General features: G+C 35.7%; 1 protein-coding gene across 6 annotated transcripts in view; it reads right to left on the bottom strand.

Moving 5' to 3' along the window:
- The window catches only part of MAP3K7 (mitogen-activated protein kinase kinase kinase 7), a 50,098-nt gene that overhangs the window by 9,111 nt on the left and 19,551 nt on the right, over positions 1 to 21,436 (bottom strand). For 2 of the 6 annotated variants that reach the window (XM_087773678.1, XM_087773684.1), the window contains 7 exons: positions 19,335 to 19,463; positions 17,104 to 17,234; positions 16,608 to 16,689; positions 15,287 to 15,438; positions 14,500 to 14,659; positions 11,856 to 11,936; positions 5,451 to 5,518 (listed from right to left, as the gene is read on the bottom strand). In XM_087773678.1, the coding sequence (XP_087629804.1) occupies positions 5,451 to 5,518; positions 11,856 to 11,936; positions 14,500 to 14,659; positions 15,287 to 15,438; positions 16,608 to 16,689; positions 17,104 to 17,234; positions 19,335 to 19,463 (803 nt within the window). The remainder of the gene's footprint in view (positions 1 to 5,450; positions 5,519 to 11,855; positions 11,937 to 14,499; positions 14,660 to 15,286; positions 15,439 to 16,607; positions 16,690 to 17,103; positions 17,235 to 19,334; positions 19,464 to 21,436) is intronic. The other 4 variants (XM_087773679.1, XM_087773683.1, XM_087773680.1 and 1 more) reach the window with 4 other exon arrangements.

Raw genomic sequence — 21,436 nt, 5'->3', positions numbered from 1 at the left:
GGATATAATTTGCCTATTCAACATAATAAAAAATATTCAGCGCTGAACAATGTGTTCAAGATCTTTATATACAAGCATGACACTACGTCTACTAATTTTCACACAACCATTCAGTGAAATCTAGCTGCTCCATAACATAAGGAAGAAATAAAAGTTTGTTTCCAATGTTTAATCAATGGCTGGAACTACATTCAACTAAAGGAATGCATCTTAGTAACTGCACTAGATTACAGTGTATTAATCTACAGTTTTCTTATGGTTCTTACATTAACTCAGAGGTTACGTCATTCATCTTTAGAAAACATGGAAAAAGTGTTCAATCAAAAAGGATCAATCGATTAAAGCAAAGCAATTAGAAAATGAGTACATTCTTTCTCACAAAGCAAATTAAGAACTAAAACAAAATTCTGTAGGAAGTTCCTTTATATACAGCTTGGCTCCTCCAATCCTTTTGTTTACTAAAGCACAAAAACATAATACAGACTTCATTATTCTACTGAGCTTCTCTTTCAGAATTAGTATTGACAATATATATTCTTGTATTTCATATACCACCCCCACCCCCCCGACATAAAATTAACACAGTAAAGGACTTAAGACTATAAACCCCAGTGAGTTTTGCAGGAAAAAAAATGAAGTAAAAAGATGCTATTAAAATACAACTATTTTCAATATGTTGTATTTATCATGAAATGATTAATTAAATGTCCCTATTTTTCAAAAGAAGCATGCAAATATACATTACCTGGAAACTGTATTTCTTTATGACTCTAATTTCCAAATATCCTATCTTAATTTAATTTTTAAAAGCCAGGATTTCAGTCAAGTAACAATCCAAAGAATAACAAGGTTCTACACACTGAAATATCCATTATTTCAACTGCATTACGTTTCTCCTGTAATTTTTATTAACATTTAGTGTTTTCTGTTAGCCAGAAACAGGGCAATAAACTATTGTAGAAATAATCTGATGGATGATATCATCAGGATGGTGGCATCACACATTTTGAAAAAGTTTTTGTGTTGGAGTTTTTATTGACATTAAGCAAGGTTTAAACTGCCAAGCTTACTGCTTACTGTCAGTGTCCTCAGATATGAATGATAAACACACTCTGCCGATGTGAAAGGTCAGAAGACAGAGCAAGCACTTTTAGCAGCGTCTAAGTCCTTTAAGCAAAAAGAGATTTGTTGAATATCTACAGTTGATAGCAAAGGGCACCCGAGAAGTACTCTAGTTGCAGTAACTTCTCAATGCTGTACTAGATTGCTTGCTGTACCAGATTGCTTTGATCCATCAACGGAAAAAAACCCCAAACATTTCCTTGATAACATCATTTAGACAGAATTACTAGAGATAGAAATGAAGGATTTATATCTGAAGCATATCTAAAAAGCATTGCAAAGTCCAAGGGAAGTTCCCAAAACTGAACACCTGTTAGATTACAGCGTTTGAGCGTGTGTTGAGTGAAATGCTTTAGGCCTCCTGGACGCCAGCCCCTCTGACAGGTAAAAGCCAGTGACTGTTCTTTAGCAATCAGTTTCTGCTACCCTTTCACGCCTGTCCTTTCATCCTTGCTTCCTCCAGGTATCTCAGTATGCTCAACAGACTTGTTATCAAGTTACTCTCAAATCATCTTTGCCAAGTGGCCAGACCCACATGGCATTGTTAGGTTCTTAGCTTCCATTTCTCAAAGACTTGCAGACTTGAAAACCTGGCATGCTCTGAGGAATAATCCCCTCCTCAAGTTTAATTTAAATGGGCAACCCAATTTAAAGAAATCATCATTACTAGCCCTGTCTCCTGATCTCCTCATCTGTGGATTTTATCTCGCTGTGAAAGGGAAGGGAAAAATAAAAAAAGTGTGTCTGTGACCAATTTCACAATCTCACGGACAGAATGATTCATCTGTATAATATCAGATCCCCCAAATTATCACACTTAGCTTGCATGCATGTGGGCACATACATTCTGACCTTGCTTCTCAACTGTTCAATACAGTAGATGATTTTCTTTAATATTTTTTTTTCCCCACTTCAAAACTGTAAGAGTTATGAAGGCCCAGCAACAGTTACTAAAAAAAAAAAAAAAAAAGGTTTAAAAGAGGTAATTTTGATATGATGATACCACCGTGAAGGATGATGTACCAAAACAACCAACCCAATAAAAGATACACAGGTAAGGACACGGATACCTTACCAGGCATCTGATCACAACCTGCAGTTCTTGAGTGATTATGCCAAATATGCTTCTCAGTATCTGTATAAAATATCAAATTTTGTAAAGACTCTATCCAGTGTAAATAGCAGGTTTGCTGTGTTCCTTCAAGCCCCTGAAAGTTTTTATGGGTGCAGCTTTGAGTCTATACATCTGTTTCTGTGTTACAAAGACGTTTAGGCCAAGAGCAGTAGTGCTGGACAGACAGCAAAATACGATGTTTTAAAATGCTTCTGTACAGGGAAATGGAAAGGCAGAAGAAACAATTCAGTGCAAAAAAAAATTATGTGGAAAAATGAACAGAGCATCACAGTATATGGATGGAAACAAATGGAAATGTAGCATTTGACTGTACAGAGAGGGCTGCATCAGTGCTGCTCATGTCACTTGGAGTAAGGTCGAGTCTAAGGTCACCAAGCACTAGACAAATCTGTGAAAAATCAGACTTAAACAGATGTTCTCCAACACCAAACCACTCCAACAGCTGCTCCAATGATGAAAAACCTTTGGCTTAGCATATTTTCCTATCTAAACTGTTGATGTAAAAGGGTCACTTGACTAGTAAAATCATCTGCAAAGCACTATTACTGTCCACTGTTGATAACATCAGTAAGAGCAATACTGGAAAATGCCTTAAGTATCTCAACAACGTAAAAATAGTAATCATCAGTCATATAAACCACACAAAAAATTCTTCTAACAGTACACAGAAATAAAATATACATACAATCATAAAACATTCAAGAAGGTCAGATTAAAATAGACCAGTAGTTAAGCAGGGAGACAAGAGTCTTGGTCTACTCTTTCAGGTAAGCACCCGAAACTTTGGTAGGTTTATTATCAAGTCCAGTGTTTTCTTCTACCTTAATAAAAATAAAAATTCCATTCTGAATTGGAAAAACCTTCCCGATCGAAAAAATGGTTGTAACAGAATCATTTTCTATTGACACAGCAGCAATTTTCAGGAAAAACACATTTAATAAAAATATTTCTGATCAGCTTTAGTGTGTCAGTCAAATAGTTAAAACAAAGAGAAAAGCAGCGCCGTGGCAATCCTTCAATTTTGAGCGGGCTAGGGGCTTACAAGGGCTGGGTGCCGGAGCGGAGGCACACAGTGCCATGGCAGCTCGGTGAAGGAGGCTGCGCCGCAGGGCGGGTGTAAAGGAGAATGGAATGCGGGGAAGAAGGATGTTTGCAATGAAGGGAGGGAGGGGGAAGGGGATTTTCACATTAGAAAGGATAACCTATATATGGTGTGGTGCATATGGGGAAATATGATAAACTGACCAGAGCTACACTAGTCACAGATGTTTTTTCTGTTTGGCTAGTAGATGGCTTATATGGATAGCAGTTCAAGAATTTTAATAAAAATTCAATGCAGTGAGGTCCAGAGCTATAGAAACCAATAACAGTAACCTTAGGTCTTTTGCCATAATTACATTGTGCTTGCTTTCTTAATTTTTTTCTGATTTATTTTTTTAAAAAATATACAAACATATGTATGTCAAAAGTTAGCATTAGTTTCAGCAGACTTATTCTATCTCTTCTCACACAAAAAAAGGGGATGAAAATTCATTATTCGTTTATACGGACAGTGCAAAAATTTCTTCCAAAGTGCATTTTTCACGCCTGTTAAAATATGATGTTTTCCAGATTTTATCGTAACGTTTCCAAAAACTGCAAGATAGAAGCAGATAATTGGAATTCTTCCACTTAGATTTCCAATACGTACAGTATCAGAAGCAAGAAAGTAAAATGTGATTCTGGTACTTCTATAGACCCTCATTGGAAATTGGTGAGGTAAACAAAACAACTTTTCTGTATCCTCCTGGTCACAAGGACAATTTAGCTAGAACATCCATCCAAGCAGTAGAACAGCTTTCAAAGAAAGATTATGATAATAGTTATTAAGATATGAAGTAAATGCTGAAATTCTATATTTTTAAATATTAACCATTCATTAAAATGAACAGAATGAAAAATTTTAAATAAAAACCCTATAATTAAATATATTCATACATCAATCACTGCAATTTGGTATAACTGATGTACTGTCATGATTTTTTTTTCCTCAAGTCTTGCGTAATTTTAGTTCTACAATTAACTGAATAGGCTAATCTATTTCTTTACTAAATTTTGCAGATTCATTTCTTTCTAACAAACCTGTCTGCTCTGAAGATATTAAAATGTATTTAAGACTCATTTTTTAATTTCTGATAGATGTACATAGTAAATTCTACTAACAATACCTGGGGGATTGATGAGGTTTCTGTGGCTATCACACTCCATGGAATTAAAGAAGGATCAAATGCTCATCTTCCTGATAACTAGACACCCCCAAAACTACCACCTATTTTAGGTTATTGCAGTAGGTTGTTTAATATGGAAACCTGATTAACGTGATGAATATGCTAAGCTCCAGTTTCCCACATCCAAATAACAGTAGGGATCTCAAAATTGCCAATTCACACTAATGACCAAATAGCCTCTGTGAATGACTGAAAAAGACAATGAAGCAATTAAAAACACAAAATAAACACATGTGAATGAAGCATTAGCTGTACTGTTCTCATTTAACATGTTCTTAGTTTAATTTGGTTTTAGTTCAATTTCAATTTTATGTAGCATACCACTGTGTCTGTTACCATGGCACTTACGATACCAGATAAGAAGCTATGTTATTATATAATATCTTATTGAGAGTCTTTTTTTAAACAAAACTTTATGACAGCACCCTCCTGTAAACCTTTCACAAGAAATGGAGAGAATACTACTCTTAGTTACTATTCAGGATTCAGAGATTGATAATAAATGCATTTATAATACTGATGCACATGCTTTTTCTTTTTATGCGTAAAGTGAGTCTAAGGTACGTATAACTGCTTCAGATAATCATAAGTAACCATTACAATTGTTTCCTACATACAGAGAGGTGAAAAGGCTTTCCTGCATAACATCTGCCCTCAGTCAAATTAAGTGGTACACAAAAACCATGTGTACATAAAAACGATAAATGCTGCATGAGCTATACAGAAAACACTTCTCATCTAGAGCTCATTCATAGATTACCCTCATGGAATCTCATTTAAATGCAATACAAACGACACTACAGTCTGCCAAGCTTCCACATCGTTTCTACGAAAGCATCAAAGGTGAAGATTTCCAGACCAGTTTCCCTGTACAGATTCGGTGTTGACTTCACTGAAAGATAAAGAAGAGACGAGAAAGACGTTACCTGATTGGACTCTGTTCCAGCAACACTAAGGTCTTGAATGGATCTGCGCCTCTGCTGTCCGTTTCCTGCTGGGAAAAAAACAAAACAAAAACAAACCAGTGAAATCTATTCAGAACAAAATAAGAAGGGTGCGACTGTTGCAGAGGAGCTTGGAATTTGTACAAATCCACAGAGAGAAAGTGAGAGAGGGGGAGAGAGAGACAGCTGCAGAATTTTAACTCAGAACATGCTGGCCTGTCAACAAAAAGTATACCCTAATACAATAACCGCTCCTACCACATGAATAGCTGCTGCACTCTACTCCACCATCTTCTGTCACATGTATTTGGTCAGGCTTAGTACTCGGGGCAGGAGCTGATGACGACATCTATTTCAAGTGCGTTACGTTATGGGGATTTCTAAAAGCTAGACCGCGAAGATAACAGGCTGCCAGCTTTAACCTGTTGCTCTTTGGCGTGCTCAAGGAACACAGCAAGGACTTCTGCCCGCGTGCCGTTCCCCTCACGAAAATTAAGAAGCGAAAGCGCTTCCTTCTGGTCTTTGTCTCCTTCAGAAGGACGAAACTATGTCCTGGTCTCATGCTCTGAGAAGTGTGAAAAGGAGACTGTTCAGCTAAATCACATCTCACCATCAACCTCCTGAGCACAATGCTGTAATCTTTTCCTCTTCTCCTTCCACCTGTTAGCAATTATCCACCAGTGACAGCTACATAAAACAGTTTAAATTGTAGCACTGACACGCAATCAAAGGCATTTCCAGGAAACAAAGTCTCCTTAAAAATAAAAGGAGATTATGCAATGGAATCTCCCTGGCTACTTTGATTTTTATTACGGTGACTGTTGATATTGTCTCTTGAGAGCAGGTCAGCTGTCCGTCCAAAAGGAAACACCAAAACGTCCTGAGTAACAGCTGACAATGCTCAAAATTCTTGCTCTTCGCTCTGCATTACGTAACTTTTCTGCTGGAGGGGAGCATCCGAAACACGTCCTGCAGCCGGGGCAGCCCCTCGCCCCGCCACCCTGCGCGCCACGGCCAGCCCAGCTCCCTCACAGCCCTGTCGCGGGCACCGCATTTTTAACCTTTTAGATACTTCTCATTCAGCATCATTTCCATAGGACTCCACAGCCTGTCTTGACAGGTGTTTTGATTTGCAACCGTTACTAGAAAAATGTAAGACTATTCAATATTAATCAATACATTTAATGGTATCATACTTTAAATTTTTAAATATAGGTGCTATTACATGTAGGAACACATTACCACAAAACAGCAATCTCAGTGTCACTTTACCAATTTGTCCTGACATTTTGTAGTCTAAAATTTATAGGAAGTACTAGGAGAAACAAGCATATAAGAAAATCAAGAAGGATTCTCAAATGGGAATATATTCTTTGCTCTGACTACAAATGAATTTGAATTGCAAATTTTCTGTGGTCTTGATCTTTTCCTTCTGAAATTTAGGGAAAGTATATACTTACCTAAGCAACAATGGCTATATTATGTTTAATAGTTTGATATTAGAGATTGTGTGAATGACAAAGCTACATCAACATTTCTGAACTTGTTCACTTGCAGTGAACTTTTTCACTACCTAATAGTTTAACAAACAAGATTATACATTTAATAGAATTCTGTGCTGTGGATACTTCATCTGGCTGTCACAGCTCATCTCAATATTCAAGATATGGGCGGTCCACCCACGACCGATACAAAATTATGTGCATGTTTCATTCAACAACACTGTTATAAAATTAGCTCAGCTGAAATAGCCTTGCGAAAATATCTGAAATTCTCATTTCAGATTAGCAACATTTGTGAATTTAAAGAACCCGGCACATGTGTTGCTGAAATATTAGAACATGGCTGCCAAAATGTTAAAATAACCAGGGTGGGGTGCAAAAAAGAAAAGAAAATGCTTTGGGGGGAGAAAGAGGGGCCAAAACTACTGTGTTGTAATAAATGAACACCTTTAAATGAAATATCTCCAAGTTAGTAGCATGAGGGAAGAGCAAGCTCTACTAGGCAATGCCATTTTAATTAGTATAACTACTGCAGACATCTGGCAAATAGCTTAGACAAAGCAGAAACAGACTACGAATCAACAAATACTTATTGCTCCAGATTCAAGACAAATTTCAATTGAAAAATATACTATACAACATACAATCTGTATTTGAAATGACCACTGCTACTTCTTTATGCTTTCCTCTCCCCGTTTTGATCTTGTTCTTAGCTCTACCTCCATTTAAAATTAATTTTTTCTCATTATAAAAACAAAGAGATTTGTAAATGCACAGAAGTTAATATACAGTAGCTTGATGCGCTATGTCAGGATTTCAGTGGTTTACAGGATTTTAAGTTTAAAAACCAAACATCACAAACATACTTCCTGGCCTCAAAAAACCCATTTCACATACTGTTGTTTATTTTCTAAAATGAAATTCAAAAGGAACAGTACATGTGCTGCCCCACGTACTCCAGCAAAAACAAATTCTACAACTTACTAATGCTTTTCATCACCCCCCACCGCCACATATCGAGCCCAGCTATGAACTGTTCTCCCTGCCCTTTAGCAGATACTTGCGTCTCCTTTTACACTTTCTTATTTGCGCACAGTACTCTCTCTTCCTTACACACCTACAAGACCCAAACCTCTCTCTCAGTGCAGGATGATCAGTGAATAAAACAGTGCTAGAAGACATTTTAAGTTAAAACATTGATCTGAATTCTGGAAGAATGAAGCAATCTGTGGAGATGAGGGTGGGATTTCTGGCTCATATTGCTTTTAAAAGTAGATAGAAAAATTACAGACCTAAAGCATCTATAATTCCTATCCACTTTCTAAGACGCTCAACAAAATGCGTCTACCCGGCGTAATCATTTATGCAGTGTCAATGCTATAAAAATCTTAACGCTGTGGCACAGTTTCAGATGACAAAATTACAAAGCCAAATGCACGCATGCTATACGCATGAGATGTCTAACGTTGCCAGTGAAGAAAAGGCTGTACTTGAAGGTATTTTTACTAGGTGCTGCTTGACTGGTTTATATCAAAAAGGTGTTCTAATTATTCTTCTTGATCATATTACAAACTATACTTAGATTTTTTTTGTTGTTTCTTTAAACATATAGCTACTTAAGCCTTTTGTACTTACTAGGGTTTTTATTTTTCATATATATATATAAATAAATAAAATGTTGGTGCTTATTATCTATACTATATATTATATATAGTATAAATTGAAAAAAAAAAAAAAATTGATACTTCACTTGGCTATCTGGTTGCAGGATACCACCACTGAAAACACATTTGCCAAGTTCTTACACAAAAAAGGAATTAGTTGATCCATTTTTCAGTTTCTAAGTTTTGTAAACTAGTAACTCAAAAGAGCATCTTAAATGAAAGTTCTATTCACCCTTATTTACACCTGTTTAGAAAGAAGAGCAAATATATATTAAAAACTTCCACTTCTGCCAACATTTTATGTTCAACTGATTAAAATTCGTATTTTGCCACCTCAGTAGAATAATCAGTTCATGGATGAAAAGCAGCTGAGGCAACACATTACGAAAAACCCCAATGATAGCAGATGTAGTACTCATACTTCTAAAATAGCCCTGCCCCAAAGCAGCTGACTCATGGTAACATGCCTGCGTGGGGCCTCCCCTCGCCGGGAAGCAGCTGCTTTACCATGCGCTCAGCAGAACTTCAGGCAGCAGCACGGACTGGGTCAGCGCTCCCGCTGCCCCAGGGAGAGACGGGCTGCTCGCCCCGCCGACGGACATGCCCAGGGAAGTTCGGAGGAGCTGGGTATGTGGCAGAAGCGCTAAGGAACGTAACGGGGTGGGATCGAGATGGAGGTGGCAGTTTGGGGGTCTTGGAATTATAACTAGAAGGCGAAAAGTGTGTTAAGAGGCCAGGACTGCAAGCCTTGTGCTCAGGCAGTAAGGAAAGGAAAGAGGTGAGAAATAGGCCACATTATATTGTCTTTAAAAGAATTACTGAGCAAGGTACTTTTGAATAACTGCTTTAGGTATACAGATAAATATAATTCGTTTACTGGGCAGATGATCACATCCCTGTCACGTAACAATTAATCTCTTTTTCTTCTGGCCTTGGGATTCTTACAGGAAAGCTGTTCTGACAGCCAGAAAACTTTTAATATACAGCCCAGACTTATTTGCAAGTAATTTACATCTTTTTTCTGTAGTGCCGATACTGTCTTTTGGCTTAAGTAGTTCTCTCTTCCTAGTCTTTAGCTGCAGAGTCATCTACAGAAAATAAGTATTCATTTCTCAGCTTTCATTTTGTGGGCTAAAAAAGCCATGCTTTCAGATTCTTCTTTATACTCTCCATACCATCCTAGTAGCTCTTCTTGCTATTATTTCAGAGCACACGTTACGTTTCTTTTATATGGCTGCCCAGAACAGTATGTTCAAGGGCCTGTAAACGGTGTTAGTGCTTCCTTATCTTTCCTGGAAATGAATCCTAAGATTTCACAGTTTTTCACAACTGCATTACATTAGTGGCTTATACTACCCGGGATTAATCTGCATGCATCTGCTCTGGTTCCATGTCATTTTATTAAAAGAAATTGTTGCTAGTGTATGACTTACAGTGCATCACCCTGGATTTTACCCTATTTCCATTTTTTTTTCCCCAGTCACAACAAAATTCACCCTATGTGATACTCTAATCCTCCTCTATGAATAGTCACTTCTGATAAAACATTAACAGTGAATTTCATTATCGCTTATTTAAGACTTAAATACCTTAAGAGTATGTTCTGAGAAAATTCATTACTATGCTTGCTCCAATCCTATACCTTCTTTCATTTCTACAGGTTGCTATTTCTCTTGTATCTATTCCAAATTCACCTTGGAATTCCCATCCTGTCAAGTTCAATTAAAACAGTCCAGGTGAAGAATATCTGATTGACTTCCTCTGACTAAATAAGTAAAACCAATAGACTGGTACAGTCAACTTCGTGAAAATGAGGTGGCATTTTATTTCACTGACTTTGTCTAGAAGTTTCAAGGTTTCTTGGAAGCCTCAGTGCTGTCATGCAGACAGTGTGCACAGACAAGAGGCACTCAGTTAGCTTCCAGAGCTTCTTTAGCAGGCTCTCTTCACATGTTGACACTGCAAAACTTGACAGATCTCTTCACTTTCTCTTTCTTTGCTCTCTCAGGATTTCACTTATGTCATGGCAGGCCAGGACCACTTGAAAATTACAGTGGAAAGCTACACTAGTAAACTTTCTTGCTGATTTGTTAGCCTCAATGCCAAACAGGTTTTCTTTTCACAGGTGGTGCTATTGTTGTTTGGAATCTATTTTTTGACATTCTGTATTTTTATATGTAAACTTCAATAAAGTTATTTGAAAGAAACTTTTGTACAAAATTATCTTTTGCATTGAACTTTAAATACCAAACAATGTCAAGATTTGAAAGGAAACTTCCTCAAATGACACAAATTTAGAGTAGGGGGTCCACAGTTTTTAATGGATGTCTAGATTAGCAGTAGATACTATTACTTGGGTCTCCTGCCTCTGACAAATCATTTTGAAGCGACTTGCATATCGCTAATGGTATACCTATCACAGTTTGGGACTGATTATACTTATTTTTAGGCTTTGAGAAGTATGAAATGAAAGAAAGAAATCCACTTTGATTGCAAGAAAAGGAATGGGAAAGGAAAATGATATGCTGCTAACTAAATATAGACCTGGCATAGATGAGAATTATTCATTAAAGTCCCAACTGAAATTACGAGTTATGGTGCCTGATTATACTGATTTTCTTCCTGTCAGAAGCCTCTCCTAATAATTTTAGTTTGCATTAACGTGAACACAACAGAAATACCTCATGCAGACACATTTTAGGTCTAGAAAAGTGTAGTCAAATACAAGAATTACATAGATCAAGAGTTAATTTTTTTAAATCACAAGTATCACATGGATTTCAAGTTCTGTATGTAATGTATTTAAGTCTTTTGTTCTACTAATGTTCTACCAATGGGTGCTCAAACACAACAAAGATCAGGGCAAGATAATTACCTAGACAGGAATTTTTCAACTTAAATCCATTTTCACGAAGTGAGGTATTATAACAAAAGACTGTACATGTAGTTCTGCTCTATAAGAAGACTCCTAACATCAAGATCATAAAAGGAAAAAATCCTTCATCAATAAAAGTAAATTCAAACTCAAGGATCGACTCCTTTACTGATAAAAGTAAGTTTGTACTAAAATGTCATGCTCCTCTTTACAGAGACATTATGAAAAAATTATTGGGATAACTTCTAGTTCTGTCCTACAGCAACTGGAGCAAGAAGTATTTTTAGCAGTCTGATCATTATTCCGGCATCTTAACCAATTGACCCGTTCACCTGGTCTGCGATACCTGGTATGATGATCTCAGGGACATCCAGAATGTTGCCAAATGAAGCAGTTTTACGATGGCCTCGTTTAGGCTTGGAATAGGCTGAAAAAATACACATATACAATACACATGCAAAACACTAAAATGGCAATAGCAAAATTATTAAATTCCTAATACTGCATTTTTCATAAACTTGGTTAAACTATAGTTCATGCAAAAATGTGTCATGCAGAATAAACTGCATTGCCTTCCACTCATGCTTACACATAGTAAAGCAACTGTTAAAAAGCAAAAAATGCAGAACTAGCCATCATTACAACACCGTGTAATTAGTTATAGTTAGCAACACAAAAGTCAAACACAGAAAGCAGCATGGCAACAAGGAAGGGAAAACCAAATGTAATTATCCAAACAGAGAACAAATTAAATTATTTCAGGTCACCTGTATACTCAGAATACATTCTTGATTGCCTGAACTTACATAACATTTTCTCTTTAGTGTTGGGTACAAACTATTTTTATAAACAAGAGTAATAGTTGGGCACTTCTGTTTCTTTAAATCACCTCCTCTTAAAGGAAATCTCATCTGTCTCTGAAAAAAAACGCTTACTCTTATTATACTTGACAATCATTCCTGCCTTCCTGGTGAAGATTTTTTGTTTTGCAAATTGGATATCACTACCAGCCTTTTCATTTTTGAATGATGTTCAAGAAACATTATATACTTTGCAATAAAATCTAATAATACATTTTTTTATTTTTATTTTACTACTTGTGTAGTTTAAGATAAATAGTTCCCATTTAAAGAAAAGTCTGAATACACCTCCCAAAGGCAGAACGTTGCAGCATATCCATCTCAAACTTAATAAGTAATGGTGATGTGCATTATGTGAGTTACTCTTACACTTAATCTAGCGATAGATGGAACAAGAAGATTAAATAATTCTTGACCTGATTTACTCTTAACAACAGCCCAATTCTCACCCAGCCATACAGTTTTTTTCAGGCTCACAGCATATTATTTCTGTCACACAGTTAACAAGATTAAAAATCAAAGCAAAACCAGTACAGTGCTGTTTCAACTCTTTTTGAAAAAGTTATGGTCAGATGGGTTTGACTTAATTTCTCGTAGTCCACTGCCACCTGAAGTGGTTTCTTAAAAAAACTAACTAGTGTTTTCAATATATACTTTTGTTTCAAGAAAAAGAAACCCTACAGTCATAACAACAAAAAAATCTTGGAATATTTTGAAATAAGTTACTATTCAGAGCAATGTACTTAAGGAAGACAAACCAGGAAAACTAAAAACTCACACAAAGGAGGGCCAAGTTATCTCCACTAATGTCAAAAACTGACATTGACTTTAGAGTGCCAGTGACCAAAGTGAGTCCTGACACATCTTAAAATAAAACCAGTATGTTGTTATTATCAGGTAAGTACACAGCTGCCTTCTGTGTTAGGAAACCTTTAGAGATATTCAGGGTGAGATGCGCTACACAATCATCCAGTCAAAGACTGACAATACAAAAGACAAATCTTGGAATAAGGCTTTAAAATAAGAACATAAAAGTAAAAAGTGTTTAGGGCAAGATAAAATTATTTCATAAGTAACTTCAGTATTTAGTAAAACATGATCCTGGAGTAATCATAATACAATGAAGAACAAAAATGAAATACTCATGGTGCACAAGAAAGCCAGAATATGACGCATATTTCCTTATTAATTACAGCTACCTGATTACCCTAATTTTCAGATTGGTAGAAAAATACTAGAACAGCTAAATAACCCTGGACTAAGCAAAGTAATTTTGTCTGATTATTTAAATCTGTTATATAGCATAACAAAAAAAAGTTTCACACATGAAACTTAAAACCTGAAGTTTGCATAGATTAACAAACAATATCTTTGATGAAGAAAAGAGACAAGAAAGTGTTTGCCAAGTATACACATTTTTATTAATTCACTTTTCTGGGAAGAATAAAGATTGCTTTCACCATAAAATTATATATTTATACTTACACATAAATTCCAATTCACTCAAGGATTCAATGTTTAGACACAACAGTTTATAGCTACCTGAAGCAAACCTGGCAAAACACCTGTAGCTTTTTTTTTTAAAAAAAAACAAACAAAAGATACCAATGCTTTGTTTATCTGCTGAATAAAATCTAACTACGTTTCTCTTTCTGAAATATGTCAAAGTGGATTTTAAAACTTATTTGGGAACATGCTGAACTTTAAACCCACCTCTTAATTTAAAAATATTATAGGGATAACCTTGAAGGAAATGTTATTTTAAAAATAATTATGCTACCAGAGATGAAATAACATTATTTCAGATGCATTTGGAATAGGACTGATATTTAGAAATCTCATAATGATTTTTTTTTAAAAAGGTCAAAGTCCAATTCAACAAAAGTAACCTCTTCCGCAACTTTAAAAGTACCCAATTAAAATACTCAACCTTGTTGAGTGTACAGCTGTGAACGAAGCCATTTTCCCCCACATTAATCAAGGACAATAAAGACTACTTGAAAAGTTAAAGCATTTTCACATGGCTAATGGTATTAACTTTCTGAAAGACTATGCATGTTTTACATCTTATTTCCTCCTTTTCTTCCTTCCAATTCCTTAGTCTATCCCCCAAACATCCTTTAATTTTACCTGTAATGGAAGCTATTCTTGCTTCTATTTCAGACATGTCAGCACTCATCCTTTTGGCTTCTCCTGAAACAAGGGCTGACTGTGGTCGTGCGCGAACATCTGACAAGCTCTCCACACTGCTTCCACGAGATGGGGGTAAACTCAAACGGCCAGGATCACCCTGTTTCAACAGTCACATTTTTAAAAAGAAAAACCATTCTGCAGAAGGCCCTCCATGATATTCATAGTATGTAGGTTAAAATATATTTCTATAATGTGCATATTAAAGATTTAAAATTTGTAATTCAATAAATGGTGATAAATTAGCTATTATTGGTATACAAGAACAAATTACCTGCAACTTTCAAAAGAATCTAACTTTATGCAGATAAAAATTGTGTAGAATTAGGCCAATACTGTCACAAGAGAGGCTTTGTATTTTTTCATCCTACTTGAAATAAAACATAGTATTTTCAAAATTCATATAAATATTTAATCCTTTCATGTCATACTAATATTTTCATTTTAAATTAAGGCAGCGATTTTCAAATATATTTTTTTTTTAACCTAATGAATCCCTTTAAATAAAATGAACTATTTTTTTATTTCGTTGGAGATCTTCCAGTTTACCTTTTTGGAATCATTCAATATTTTCCCATCCCCTTTCATGTTCTTTTCCTATAACTAACTGGCTCCAATTTTGTACTATTTTTGGAAGAAGACATTAATGTTTCATAGCAGTTACAACACTTCTGTCAATCTTTGTCCATTTCATTATTATGGTTCAAAATTGCACGTGTTGGCTTACCGGCTGTTTGGCTGTATTTTTCATTTGTTGCGCCAATTTTGACTCTAAACGTTTAATAGTGTCATTGGTAGAAGCTCCTTGGAAGTCGCTTGGTTCCATGTTAGCATCACTCTTGTTACTTGTATTTGTCGAAGTGATGTCCATGAATGAACCTAGAAATCAATAACAAGGGAAACCATTTGACAATCTCCATTAAAAATGCTAAAGTGCATCTCTTCACTTGAGCATTCTCAGAAGCCTAACTTTGCTTTAAAGCAACACTTTTGAAAACTTTTAATGAAAGGCAAGCTGCAAGACCTTTACATAAAAAGTAAAAGGAGTGAAAAAGACAGAATACATGACTAAGTACTCTGATGACATTCTGAAGTCAATCTTTAGCTTGCTCTGAAATTGCTGAGGTAGGTGTTATGTTAACAACACAACCAGCAACCTCATTCACAATTAATGACAAAGTCCATCATTAACCATAGAGGAGCACAAATAACTGAAAAACAACAGACAATATATATTCACAGTTTAAAGTGATAAATCATATCTTAAAATCACGTGCTGAGGGGTCGAGAACAGCTAGTAAAGTCGGTACAATGATATAGCTGAAAATATTTGGTAATATATAGGTCACTAAGTTGCAAAGTAGCCAAGGAAACTTTATCCAAAATAACAGCAATTTGTTTGGAAATAGAAAACAAACCAACCAAGCAGTGGAAGGTGAAGATAGCTAAGATTAAAAACAACTGAAGTGGGAAAACTGTACTCTAAAAAATGAGAAGACTGAATGACCTTTATTTTCTATTATTAAAAGGATTTCTCTGAGGTCAAGACCTGAAAGCATAGCTCACATTTTGTTCCATTCACCTTTCCAGTGATTTCCTTGCCCTTAATTTAAATTACTATATATTGCATCTTAATATAAAACAACTGCAAGTTTGAATTGTGGAGATCATAACTGAAAGCAGGTGCAGCTTTCAAGAATAATCAAAAATTTAAAAATGCCAACTCCTAAACACTACATATGAGTGAAAGTGTGTCAATTGCTAGCAACTTTCATGGGAAAAAAGGAGGAGACCTTAAACCCACACATTCAGAGACAGCTTTTACTATAAGCTTGTTCTCCATTAAAGGTACTCTTCAGTAAAAACATTTGGCTGAGAACACTAAATATTATGAGGTCTTAACAAAAAACCAGATTCCTGCCAATGCTTAAGATTTTGGAAAGGTTACCTTTCCCAATTTGAGTTCAAAATCAATATAAGAATGTGCTTTATAATCCATCTGCATCATTTCATGTTGCTGTTCTTGTCTCTTATTTATACAAGTGTACCTGTACTAGTGGCAGAGTTGCTTTGGCCTTCATCTGAATACTGGCAAGGATACTGCAGAGGTTCATCAGCTCCTGGAAAGTACTGGGAAAAAACAGCAATGATTTGATAAAAAAGTAATTAACAATTGTTCTGAAATTATTTAAATAGTACCTCATAAACTAATTTCTAAATATAAACTATATATTATGCTTATAATAATTTATTTAGAGGAGAAATAAATGCAATTATTTTTAGTACTACATTAAAATAAATCTATGACTATTTTTATTAATTTCCCCAAATCTGTTATGAATTAGTATACCTCTCTCATAAGGAGAGGAACGATTTCCCTTCTCTACTGTAATAATTTGATAAGTTTTATCAAAAAGAGAGAGAAGGAGAGAGAAAACATGCAAGCCCACCTTTCAAGTGTGATAAAAGGTATATCTTTTATAATTCAATTTCCCAACTTCATAGGTTAAAAAATGATTAAGATATTAAAATAAATCTTTATACCCGCATCAAGTGTGTCATTATTTTAACAATTTCCTCCATGGATGGTCGTTGTGAGGGATCCTTGGACCAACAACGGGTCATTAAACTCTCAATTGGTTTAGGTAAGTTTTTGATCAGTGGTGGCCGAGTACCTATAATTGAAATTAGAAAAAACCCTTAATTTGTTAAACAGACTGTAAGTCTGACTGACAGTGACTGATCTCTCTCCGGTATTTTGCTCAATAAATACATGAAAATGTATAGTTAATTGTAGTCTGACAGAACTGACCTGTACTTAATTTTCTCTCTTAGAAACAAAAAACTGACAAAAAAAAAAAAAGTTCTTTTGCACTAAATACAAGTTACAATTACATACAAACAAGCAGAAAGAAAATTAAACTTTTCCTTCAGTAGTGATTTGAATAAATTCACTGACTGACCAAATAGAACGTATTACAATGGCTAATGAATATGTTACCACTTTCTGAAGAATAAAGCTCTAGGCCAAACTAGGAAGCAAGTAGTAACAGTTCCTAATGTTGTACTTATGGTTGGGGGGGGGGGGACACAGTATTTTTGAGGGCTGATTTTGCTCTTAAGAACTTCCTGAAAAATTATTAAGCACTGGAAGTACCAATTTCAGGTGACTTTTTCATGGCCTATACACATTTTTAATTACATATTTTACTTCAGCTGTTGTATAACTATTCAGATGTTTTTTGGTTCAAGTTTCTACTCTTTTTACTGCTTCAACAATAAGTACAATTAATGGACATCCAGTTGTGTTTAATACATGAGATGTAGTGACTTTGCATAGAAAGCAGCAAGTATTTAAAAACGTATTAACCATAACAAGTAATACACGACTCAAGAGTGCCACAATGGTTTCAAGTGAGATGAAGCACATGAACACTTCCTTCCTAAGAAGGAAAAGAAGGAAAGGGGGGGGGGGGGGAGAGAAAAAGAAAAAAAGAGAGAGAAGTTTTTAAAGCAAAAGTAGGGACAGATAGGGAATTTGTCTTCCCCTTAAAGGATACTCCTGCACCTTACCAAGGCTTTCTGATTTATGACTACTACATTTATGCAAGGCACTCATCACTCCTAATCTCAATGACTCCTGTCCTTGAAAAAGTGAAATGGAGAATCTCTTTCTTCATTCAAAAATGCCATTTGCAAACATCTATCTTTGTGCATTATGATGACTACAATGCTCATCCATCCTATCGCTGTCTGCCCCTTTCTCTTCTTCATCAAATAGGATGCCTGTGCTCACCTTAAGCTTCTATCATTTAGTACTGAAGCAATGACAGTCAGGCAGAGTACCGGCCTTCCTTGCTTGTTTGTCAATTACATCTTCCAAACAAGTTTGTGCTTTCTTTGATGTTGTCTTTCACAAATGGCAGAAACTCTTTGCAGACATTCACTGAACTACTTCACTATTATTACTTTATTCTTCTTAAAACTCTGCTTTGCCATGGTATCTAAAAACACACTGTTAAAAAAGTTACACCACTAGCATGACGATACTACAGTCTATTATTCTGACCAATGTTGTACCACTGCTTTCTTTTGTCCATTTGAATCCAACCATTGTCTCCTGTTTATATTCTAAGCTCCTGAGAATCTGTTCTGTATAGTACCTAGCACAGTAGAGTCCTGCTCCATGACTGCAGGTACCTAGACATAAAGGTAAAATAATTCAAAAAGCAGAACAAAACCAAACCAAACCAAACAAGATGAAAAACAAAGTAATATTTTTAATGCCTAATGGTCCTGCAGAAGTTTGACATTTTCTAGCATTTCTGAAGACAGGTCAAGTTACTTAAACTCACACATGTACTGTAGACACCCAATTAAAAAAAAAAAAAAAAAAGAGAGAGAGACACACAACTTGGCTAGTAAAATTGTCATTCATCCAGACAGAGGGGTTGTGGGGTTTTTTGTAGCACATGATTCAGATCACTTTTAAAATGGAGTGTCATAACAAAAAGAACGTGGCTGTTTTCCCCTGTTTGTTCATACACTACTTACATGTAGCAGGAAATGCAAGCACTGTAGCAGTCAAATAACACACAACCCACACTGACGCAAAAGTGGCAGTGGCTAACTATTAAGTCTTTATGACAAAAATGCATATTTAATGAAGCATAAAATGGTAAACCTAGTAATTTAAAGCTTCACAGTTAAGAGTGTTTAGCAAATTTACAGGTCAAATACACAACTTCAAATGCAATAAAGTATTTTCAACTCACCATTGTGAACTGCCCACATTATGCGGAAAGCTGGACCACCAATCTCATCAAAAGGTTTCCTACGGGTGATTACCTCCCAGAGAATAATACCCCAACTGAAAACATCACATTTTTCACTGTAATTGCTACCTGGAAGAAAGCCATCAATATAATTTGTCTCTTTTCTATATGACACATTAAAAAGAAGTACAGTTTGAGCTGATAAATAGCTCTATATGCTTCCTTTCACTTCACATTTGTTTTGCTAAGAAAAAAACCAGTTTTCTAAAGCTGGCTGATTCACGCTAACCTAAGTCTGAAATCATTTGACAGTAGGATCGTTAAGAATGCCTCTCTGGAAATCAATCCTTTTCACTTGGAATCATCCTGAAATGATAAAATGCGTCAGTTTTCTTATATAATATAAGATGCAATTTATTAAGTTTCAAAGATCTCTTGCATTCAGGATTTAACTGACTATGCTTGCTTACTCTAAATATTCTTCTTCAATTCACTTCTTCCATGTTAGGCACAATATGCCAGTCAATAACATACCCGTCATATCCATTGCTCTTTACTAATTACAGGTCTTTAGCAGAACTAGGAAGTTAGCATATGAACAAATCAGCAGATTCCTCAATTCCTCACCATCTTATTTCCTCCCTGTTTATTATTCTTACTCCTTTTGTCATGTCATTACTTAAAGTTCTTTGACCATAAGTTCAATATTTTAAGACTCCTGTTAAAGGTGCAGAAGACATGTAGTGGATATAGAATAATGAACAAAAATGTTGGGAGACTGCAAAGAAAGAATGTATGCTCTGTAACCGTAACTCATGCAAATAATAAAAAGAAATGTGAATGGCTAATGACATAATAAATGTGTGAATATAAATGATAGAGATTTGTTCATATGTCATCAAACAAGGATCAAACTTGGCATCGAGTGGCCAAGAGGTAGGTTTGTTTGGTTTTTTTTAATACGTAATCAGAAAGCATCGAGACAAATCATCTCCTAAACAGTGGAATTAAAGAAGCCTAGTTTCATATGGATACCCATCATATAGCATGCAATTGCAATAGGCTCCACTCTACCTATGAGCCATCTTCCTCTGCGCCCATACCTCTGACAAACCGTGCAAGGAAAGCAGCATGTTCTCAGGCCAGTTCTTGCAGACCAGCAAGTTTGTGAGGCAGACAGGAGAGAGGCTGCAGCATGAACCACAAGTCCTCTCTAAGTGAAGGCACTAATTTGGACTTCTCCCAGCTACTGATTTTACAAAACTCTTTAAGAACCTGGCATCTCCAAAACTCTTTACACCTGTATCAAAGTAGCTGAATGTGGCTAACAAGTTCCAAAGTTACTGAAGGGGAATAGCAAAGTCAGCTTTATCAGTCAGCTTTTTCTCAAAGGCGCTGGGAAAAAAGGTATCTGTTAACAACGGCAGACTGCTAAGGGAAGCAAAACAGTCCCTCTTCGCTATGCAGCCACAGCACTTCTGCAAAACACAGCCTATGACAGGGAAGTGGTGTTATTCTCCTGTTTGAGCAAGGAAACCCTATTTTGTGACTGAGAAGTCTTGGACTAATACTGAGAACGGAGAGTCCAAAAGAAGCGAGAGAGTATTCTGTATTGTTTCATTATGTAACAGACCAAGGCAGGATAACAGCTACACACAATCATTCCTTGATTTATCCAATTATCCCAAAGCAATTAAAAAAAAGTTTCTTCTAAAGGGAGTTCTGAAATTAGAACACTTGTTCTCTTTCACTTTATCCTCAGCTAAATGATATTGTTTTCATTTAGATTGTTTGATCTGTACAAGGCTTTAGGTGCCCTAATATTTAAAATGGGGGGAAAATTTTAATATTAGGGCAATTACTTCAATGAGCACTCTGCCATCTACAACAGATAGTTCTTGTGCCTTTATTGTTCTCATCTAAAAATGTTAGTACTAGAACAGTACTAAAATAATATTAGCATTTATTCCATTGTTGAATTCTGATGCAGTAGCATAAGCAAACAAACTTCTAACAATTTTGACATTTGATATGATAATTTTAGCAGTTTAATGACTGTTTCAAGAGTAACTTGATATGGTGCATCATGGAAGCTATTAGAT

The sequence above is a fragment of the Nipponia nippon genome, unplaced genomic scaffold (genome assembly GCF_047370975.1).
Source record: "Nipponia nippon isolate SJK-2023a ecotype South Korea unplaced genomic scaffold, ASM4737097v1 scaffold_4, whole genome shotgun sequence".
Classification (NCBI taxonomy): domain Eukaryota; kingdom Metazoa; phylum Chordata; class Aves; order Pelecaniformes; family Threskiornithidae; genus Nipponia; species Nipponia nippon.
This window is presented reverse-complemented; position numbering and strand designations above follow the sequence as displayed.